The sequence below is a fragment of the Sinocyclocheilus rhinocerous genome, unplaced genomic scaffold, assembly GCF_001515625.1.
Source record: "Sinocyclocheilus rhinocerous isolate Xijiao unplaced genomic scaffold, SAMN03320098_v1.1 scaffold561, whole genome shotgun sequence".
Classification (NCBI taxonomy): Eukaryota; Metazoa; Chordata; class Actinopteri; order Cypriniformes; family Cyprinidae; genus Sinocyclocheilus; species Sinocyclocheilus rhinocerous.
The window spans coordinates 521,421-530,924 of NW_015641041.1; the positions used below are offsets into that span (position 1 = coordinate 521,421).

The 9,504-nt window shown below is 33.3% G+C and overlaps 1 protein-coding gene and 2 pseudogenes across 1 annotated transcript in view; 1 reads left to right on the plus strand and 2 right to left on the minus strand.

Annotated features, from left to right (window-relative positions):
- Window positions 1–3,430, plus strand: part of LOC107754333 (chitinase domain-containing protein 1-like) — a 5,711-nt pseudogene extending 2,281 nt beyond the window's left edge.
- Window positions 3,431–4,194: 764 nt separating this feature from the next.
- Window positions 4,195–8,548, minus strand: LOC107754364 (Parkinson disease 7 domain-containing protein 1-like; annotated as a pseudogene).
- LOC107754335 (CD151 antigen-like) overlaps window positions 7,654–9,504 on the minus strand; it is a 9,138-nt gene continuing 7,287 nt past the window's right edge. The window contains exons 6-7 of the mRNA XM_016570742.1: window positions 8,822–8,908; window positions 7,654–8,721 (exon numbers count right to left, since the gene is read on the minus strand). Of these exons, the coding sequence (XP_016426228.1) occupies window positions 8,662–8,721; window positions 8,822–8,908 (147 nt within the window). The 3' untranslated portion in view covers window positions 7,654–8,661. The remainder of the gene's footprint in view (window positions 8,722–8,821; window positions 8,909–9,504) is intronic.

Here is a 9,504-nt window from a genome sequence, read left to right on the forward strand (position 1 = left end):
AAAATATATATATATATATATACACACACACACACACACACATATATATTAGTGCTGTCAAACGATTAATTGCGATTATTTGCATCCAAAATAAAAGTTTTTGTTTACATAATATATTTGTGTACTGTGTATATTATTATGTATATATATATATATATATAATATACAAACACATGCATGTATATATTTAAGAAAAATACGTTATGTTTACATATTAATTTGGATGCGATTAATCGTTTGATAGCACTAATATACATATACTAAGTGTTTCTTTCTTTTGGTTTTATAAAAAAAAAAAACATAAAATTTTTGTGAACAGTCTGGGAAACCCTGACATTACTTATATTTTTTAGGTATTTTACTTAATAAACAAACAAACAAACATTTTAATTATATGTTTATATAGCACAATTTAATACAACTCAGGTTGCCCAAAGTGCTTCACAATCACAAGCTAAAAAAAAAGCTAGGATCTAGAGGGGGTGTAGATTGCCACCATACTGGACTGGACCTGGATTGTGCAAGGCCTAAATAATAAATAATACCTAATTAAATGAGGTATTTTACTAAAATACCTAATTTTATCTTCATAAAATCTAAAAAGATTCATTAATATTTTTTTTATATTCTAAAAGTGCATAGCAAGTTACCTTTTAAGATTAGGGTTTGAATTTGTCTATAGTGCTTATAACTAGCTTGATTTTTAGTTGAAGTAGAAGTTTAGTCGAAGTCAAAGTCTATGAGATTTCATCATACAGATTAAGACCAGACGGTTTTTCAAAAATCTGATAATAATATTTTGATATGGGGTCTTTATTGTGTGTGTGTGTGTGTGTGTGTTACAGAGAGCTGGTGCACCTGGTCAAACACCTGTGTGAGACTCTGAAGGCTGGGAAGTTAACCTGCGTGCTGGTCATCCCTCCTTCAGTCGCTCCGGGGTAAATGAGGATTTATTGTTTTTCCATCCCAGCACTTCTTATGCTTTGATTCTGTTTCCATCAGCACCTGTCTGTGTCACACACACACACACACACACACACTGACAGACACACAGACACACACACACACACACACACAGACAGACAGACAGACAGACACACACAGACACACACACACTGTCATTTAATAATTTTCTTAATGTGTATATAGTTTTTCATTAAATTTGATTTCAGTTTTAGTTATTTTAGTACATCGTTAAACTAAATTAAAATGAAAAATGTTGCCTAGGCAACTGCTTGAAATACATTTTTTAAAAAGGTTTTATTTAGTTAATATTTAGTTTTTCCGAGTAATTAATTCATGTATTGGATTATTATTAATGTAATGTATTATTATTATTATTATTATTTTGGTTTTAGATTTGAATTAATTATAATAACCCTGACCTGTACAGAAACATAGGTCTTTAAAACATGACAATTAATTTAAAAAATAAAAGTAAAAATGCACCCTGATATCAGTTTCCTATGAAATCCTGTTTCCACCTCAGAATAAAAAAAATAATAAAGGTAATTGTAACTTCTCACAATTCTGACTTTTTTCCCCCTCAGAATTGTGAGATAAAAAGTCGCAATTTTTAATCCTGTGGTGGGAACAAGCTTCCATAGTTTCCAATATGAAGTTATTATATTATTTATATTATATGATATTAATATTGTGCATCCTATTTAAAGTTTCCTTTAACAGATATTTTATTGATCTGTCATTATATTTTTAGTGGTGATCAACGTTGTAATGCACATTTTCTTGTTTAAATATTTTAGTTAATTTTTTATGTAATTTCCCCATGTTTGTAAACATATAAATATTTTTTGTAAATGTGTAACTCTCCATCAGCCACCTGGCTCCTCAGAATTGATCACTGAATTCATCAGCCATCATGAGTTATTCTGAAGTGTTTCAGCCAGTTGTGAGCGTTAAGGTGAAGTGTTTGATTGGCTGTGATGCTGTTGTGTTTCAGGCCGGGTCCGAGCGCTCCGCTGCCCTGGATCAGTGAGTGTGTGCTGCAGCTCGCTCCTCACAGCCAGTGGAGACACAAGATCCCGCTGGGAATCAACCTGTACGGACTGGACTTCAGCAGCCACGGCGGAGCGGAGCCGCTACTGGGAGAGAGGTACACGCTTCATTCATTAAAACACTCATTTAGCCAAATTATTGCTGTCAGATGGAATTAAATGTGCTAATTATTTGTTCATTATTTATTTTAAAATCTAAAAATATTTTACAATTTTATGTAAAATATGAAATATTTTGTCATGTAACAAAATATTTATATTAAATAATTTTATATAAAAAAAATTTGTTGTCAAACCTTGTCAACTTTAGTCAAATGTAAAAAATTAAACTTGCATATTTAATAACGAAATCGAAATAAATCGAATTGCCTATATATGTATTGGTTTTCTATGTACAAAAATATAACCTAGATATGAAGTATATAGATATATAGTTTTCCTTGAAAATGAAAGTCTCATTTTGTGATATTTACTACATTAGTCAAAGGTCTTTCTCCATTTTCTCATGTCCTGCTGCTCTTATTCTGATCTGAAAACCTCATAAAAAAAAGAATGAAACATTCATAATGTCATAATTTTTCATTTTAATGTAACTATCAAGTTATCTCAGAAGATAATGCACTTGGAAACCCCAGTTTAACTTGTTAAATGTACAAGTTTGATTCATAAAATTTTTACTTTGAATTGGCTGAAAGTTGCCTATATTTAGTTTTCCTTAAGATTGAAAAAAAAAATTACGTTATTACAATTATATTCAATTTAATTTTTTATTATAACATTTTATTAAATGTTATTACATGTACAAGTTTAAAAAAAAAAATTCCGTTTACTTCTAAAGTTGACTATGAGAGTTTTGAACTGTCAGTGATTTCCAGAACAAGAGATCATATTTAATCTTCATTTTCATTCAGGTATGTTGAACTGCTGAAGGAAGTGCAGTGGGACGAAAACACTGGAGAACATTTCTTCAATTATAAAAGGTTAAACACACAGACCGTCTGTAATTGATGTAAAGTATATAATAAACTGATTTTCACGAGTCACTTAAGTTTGTTAAATAATTTAATTAGTGTTTACAGAACAATTACTAAAATAATTTTTTGTGTTTCAGTTGTAACGGACTGAAGCATGTTGTTTACTACCCCACTTTAAAGGTAACTTTGTTATGGTCAGTATAAGATATCAAAGTGGATTATGGGTATTATTCAGCTCTGGGACTTTCTCTTTCTTCTCTAGTTTCTCCAGCTTCGTATGGACTTGGCAGCTGAACTGGGAACAGGAATCTCCATGTGGGAATTGGGACAAGGACTGGACTATTTCTATGATCTTTTGTGACCTGACCTCCGTCTGATTTGCTTCCAAAAGTGCAATTTATCAAAGCACTGCAGATATTTATGACAGTACTGTTGCTGAGCATGCCAATAAAATTATTTTTAATTACGTCTATCATGTGCATTCTTGACAGTAAATCCATATTTTAATGCAACTTATTTTATTATTCAGGAATACAATTTAAGGTACAGATTTGTTTTTTCATACTGTAATATGTTCATAATACTGCATGTTACATATTTGATTTCATAACATTAAAGCAGCATAGAAACTTTTTGGACATTAAAAAGACAATGAAGCAAACCTTCAGAACAGCTCAGTTGTTCATAAGCGCCACCTTCCTCTTAACATGATCTAGACACAGGATAGAAAAACCACAGGATTTCCTGTTAAACTGCCCCATCTCACACTTTACAGGAATGTTCAAAAGTTAAGCTTCACAACAACATCTTTGACTCTTAATCGAAGAATATTATTCATAATTACGTTTGCACTAACAAATGGAAGTCTGATGCATTTAAACGCTGAAATGTGATTTTTAGTCATTTAAGTGGTATTCAAGTTCTAGGTGAATTTATCAACTTTTTTAAAAATGTAGTTAAAAATAAAGCCTTTTATTACAGTGTATGGCTTTGAAATGCATTTACAGTTTTATATATATATATATATATATATATATGTATATATATATATATATATGTGTGATATATATATATATATAAATCATGTGCTCCTTTCAAAGCATTCAAATTCATATTTTATAGACAGAAAAAAATTTCACTTATGGAATTTTAAGTCATATTTCATAAACTAAACTCTTTCAACAGTCATTTCTCAAACATGTGGTCTCTTGTTCGTTCCCTTCTGAACAGGTGAAGCGTTTATCTGCTGTTGCACAGCAGAATCAGGTTATTGACGGCCGCTGTTGTGGACTGAACGTTCTGGCCTGTCACAAGATGCCGGTCCAGAACCACGTGAACGGCGTCCTCGATGCTCGCTGTGAGGAATGAATTTTATTTAGCTAAAAACAATGCTTCACATAAATACCAAGGTCACCCAAAAATACACTAATGTGTTACTTTTGATATATAACAAATGATCAGCTTTCAAATTCTTAAGGCCTGTTCACATAATGCATGTTTGAATAAATCCATAATGAAAACATGTTTTATATTTATATTTCAAAAAAATGAAAGAATTAGAGTAGATGCATAATCAAAAAGTTATGTTATAAAACTGCCTTCGGTGCGATTTAAATGTGTGTATACAAAATACTTGTTCATTTTAACCTTTCATATTATAGTAATGCGTTATACTAACCGACAGGGTTCCCTGTATTTACAGCATTAATATACAGAGTTTTGGGGAAAATTGACATGTACTGTGCCTGATATATATCTAAATGAATCAATATTGAATCAAATCGAAATTCAATCAAATCGCAAGTTTGTGAATTGAAATCCAATTGTGAGACTTGTGTCAATACCCCAGCACTAATTACAACTGAAATTTGAGCAGTTCCTTTTATATAGATAAACATATGACAATATATGCCAAATATAGCAACATAGTGGACAGTGTTGGGAAGGTTACTTTGGAAATGTAATAGGTTACAGATTACAAGTTACTCTATTTAAAATGAAATGTGTAACTATTTCAATTACTTTATTAAAGTAATGTAACTGATTACATTTGATTACTTTTCTAAATTTCTAACAAATGTTTTCAATCATTGCATTACAACAGTACTCAACACTGATTACTGTCAGACTTTCAAAATCCTTCTTCGCTTGAATTAAGATTATAATAATTTCATTTTAAAGCACAGCCACCGCAAAATCAGACTTCGGCAGCACTTTTTACTTTGAGATCATTTAATCAGAGGTTTAATACAGATTTAAAATCATAAGATATAGTTTAATAGTTAATAGTTACACAAACCCAAATAGGAAATAAAACAGTTATCAAATAAGCATGTCCTAAACTCCTGAAACATTGGTGTCTCATATTTTAAAGGGGTCATAGGATGCCCATTTTCCACAAGTTGATATGATTCTTTAGGGTCTTAATGAAAAGTCTGTAACATAGTTTGGTTAAAATTTCTCAATGGTAGTGTAAAAAACACCTTTTTTACCCTGTCAAAAACAGCTCTTTTCAGAGCAAAAGTGCATGTAGCATCCTATGACCCCTTTAAAGCAGTCGATGCAATTTGGGAAAGAAATCAATCAAAACTGTAAGTGTGTGAAAATATTCAGATGTAACCCCTTTGTAATCTTTAACATTTTCCTAAGTAACTGTAATTAAATTACACTTTATTTTACACAAATTATAGTTACATAATTTTGTAATTACTTTGTAATTAAATTACGTAATTCCATTACATGTAACTAGTTACTCCCCAACACTGATTGTCAAACAGGTTTGAAATGACTTTAATGAACCTCACCTGTGTAAGATCCACCGCTGTCTTTGACGAAATCCTCCACAATCAGCGGCAGGTTGGCAAATTCAGCAGAACATAGCAGCTCGAACACAGAGGGCTGTCAAAAACATCACATTACAGCAGCTTTTTGAAGCTATTCCATAGTTTGTTGATTGATATGACGTTATCACTCACCCCGGTCATGCTGTAGCCACTGAATATCCACTTCTGTTCCTCTGTAGCGCAGCAGAGAGCAGCTACCCCCGTCCCACAGCACACACGGGCTCTACAATCACACAGACGTGAATCAAAGAAACCCATCTCACAGTGAGTGCGTTAAGCCCTGAGCTGTGAGAGACCCTCACTTTGCTGAGAAGTGGGACAGGATTCGCTGTGGGCGAGATTGTTCAGGGCTCCCGGCAGCGCCTGATAGCGGGCCCCTGAAACATCACACACATCCTGAGGTTTAGAAATACTGCACACCCATGCACTCAGATTCAAGAAAGCAGAGAGATGTCAGACCATCGACAGACTCCAGCTTGGCCGAGTTGGCGTAGGGTTTGACGCTGAACTCTTGCACACAGCGGGCAGTGCTGTCATCCACACCGGCACCCAGCGGGCTGTGCTGTCATCCACACCGGCAAAGTCGATGGGCTTCCCCTGTTAGACAGAAAAAGAGACAGATTTGACGCATTCAGCACATTGTCTGTGTCTTTAATGGATGAATAAACACTGATTTGTAGATGCTGCAGTGTGTGTTTCCTCACGCCAGGTTAAACACTGAACTGCACAAATTAAAACACTGATGGAACGATCGCGCTGAAACTCCTGCAGGAAAACAGAACGGAGTTTAATGCATTACATTGAAAATAACCAGAAAACACTAATCCTGATAGCACACGTACATCACGAGATGTCTGCATTTACATCTGCAAGACGTATTTTTTAGAGTGTTTGCTCATCTGCAATACGTCTATAGGACGTTTCCTATCAGATGTCAAATAGACGTTTAGAAGATGTCTTTAAGATGTTTATGATTTAGAATGAATGTAAAACTGACATCTTAAAGACGTCTATCAGATGTTTGTACACAGCAGATGCTTTCCAGATGAAGCGATCTTTAACAGACGTCTTGCAGACGTACGTGTGCTGTCTAGGAACAAAACAGTATCATTGTTCAAAGTCCACATGGTACTTTTTATGCCTTTTTGATTAAATTGATCATTGGATAAATGCATTTAGAATAAATAATATTCGAAAGACAAATGAGATCTTTCTCGAGCCAAAATGAAAAAGCACATAAAAGCAACATTAATTACACTAGAAAAATGTAAAGTTTAATTTGAATGTATTATGACTTTTACATTGATTATTTTATTTACATATTTTACGTATGTACATAGCCTATATATGTTTTATGTTTTTAAAAGAATGCTTCATAATTAGCTTAATTAGGGATAGCAAATATCCATTTCCAAAAGCACAAACATTAAATAAATTAAATACATGCATTTTCTGTAAAGCTGCTTTGAAACGATGTGTATTGTGAAAAGCGCTATACAAATCAATCTGAATTGAAATAGCATTTCAAAAGTTAAATTATAAAGTTGTAATTATTCCATACAGGGAGGGGGTGAGGGGGGGATGAAAATATTAAATACAGTTAGAAAATGCTAAAAAAATTTTTTTAAATAGTTTTATTTATCATATGTTGTCATTTCTATTCGTTTTCCTTTTTTTTGTTATAGAAATATAGAAATAAGAACAAATATGTAGGGTCAGTTTGACTCAGAAACATCATCATAATGATTAATTACAGTAACAGTATATGGAACCTACAATAAATAAACAACGTAAAAACATACAAAAATGTACTGACCCCGTTTTTTGTTTTTTTTTTATTCATTGATAATAAAAAGTGGGACTTCAATTATATTTTGACCACCCACTCAAATAGAAAATGTCCCCGGTTCCCATTTCAGAAATCTGATTACCTTACTGTAAATATGCATGTTCGTTTGACGGGATGTTTTGAGTCTTACCTGCAGATGCAGCACTGGCCACAATCACACATGTAGGTTTAGATGCTTTATATATGCTTTATATCACCAAATGTACTGTTTTTCGCTGTTTATAAAGACTGACCATTAACAAGCGATAATGGCAATACTAACTCCAACAATAACCTACTATATACATTTACTGAAATGTCATAAATTTATTGAATTTACGATAAAAAACACAGATAATTTAAACAGCTGCTTGTTTTCATTGTCAGTCGGTTATAAAGTTCCGAGTAAAACAGTTACTGTGCAAGTAGTTCCTATATGCATATTTACACGTGGTATGCACATTTTATATCATAAATGTTTTATTAATCACCCTTGGTTATAGAAAATATACAGACACAGTGAATACCTTAAATATTACTTCCACTTGATGAAAATAAATTAATGTTAATGTTTTATTAATAGAACAAATGTTACATACAAAGCATGTAAAAATTCATGTCTGTCATTAAAGATTACAACCCATTTTAATGCTGAAAGGGTGCCAATAATTATCTAATGTTTAATAATCAATGGCAGACAAATTCTGTATGTATTTGAAGGCACTGTGAGAGCAAAACTAACAGAAATCAGATGAAACAATTCCACTGATTTCATTTTGACATCAAAATTCGAACACACTGCTTTTAAAAATCTTTGCTTAAAACAAAGCAAGCTAAGTTCACTTTCCAGAAGGACTGTCCTGCAGCCAAGACATATTGACCTGTCATCCTGCATTACTGTGACGTATTCATGACACACAACATACAACCAAACAGTAGCAGACAGTAATGCAGACACAGTAGGAAGGCTTATTTAGTATTGGTGTGAATGAGTATCTTCTTCAGTATATTTCTTCTTTCAAACTTTGATACAAGCAGCAGGTAAAAATCATCCCTACAATCTGGAACAGACAGGGAAGACCGAAGGTTAAAATCTACAACATGACAGCAAATACAAATAGGAGTGAAAATATTCGCTGGAATCATATCAGAGCTGCTCACCTGAATGAACGCAATCCCAAGACCCACTGAGCCCAAAATGATCAGATGCTGAAGAATAAATTCCTCTAGTTTGGATATGCAACCTCCCTGAGAAAGAAAAATAAGGTCTTTAAAAGAAAAAATCTCAACAGTGCCTCAAAACGTCAACGTATGCAATGAAAAGTCTCAATGTGAACTTCAGTGTTTCTCATCAAATTCTTCCAAAGCCGAATCATCTGAGCTATTTGCCTTAAAGGGGTCATATGATGCTGCTAAAAAGAACATTATTTTGTGTATTTGGTGTAATGAAATGTGTTTATGCGGTTTAAGGTTAAAAAAACACATTATTTTCCACATACTGTACATTATTGTTTCTCCTCTATGCCCCGCCTTTCTGAAACGCCTCGATTTTTACAAAGCTCATCGGTCTAAAAAAGCGAGGTGTGCTCTGATTGGCCAGATCTACAGTGTGTTGTGATTGGCCGAATACCTCAAGCATGTGACAGAAATGTTACGCCCCTTAACATATTGTGATGCCGTGTCCCGGCCGGAGCGACGAGACAAAAACATTAAAACCCATTACAAACGAGGCATTTGTTGCATCCAGTGGGGACATAATTACAGATTATAATGACTTATACTGTCTTTTTACGCGTTGCGTTGCGTTGCATTGCATCACGCCGCGTAAAGCATTGGTGATCGGA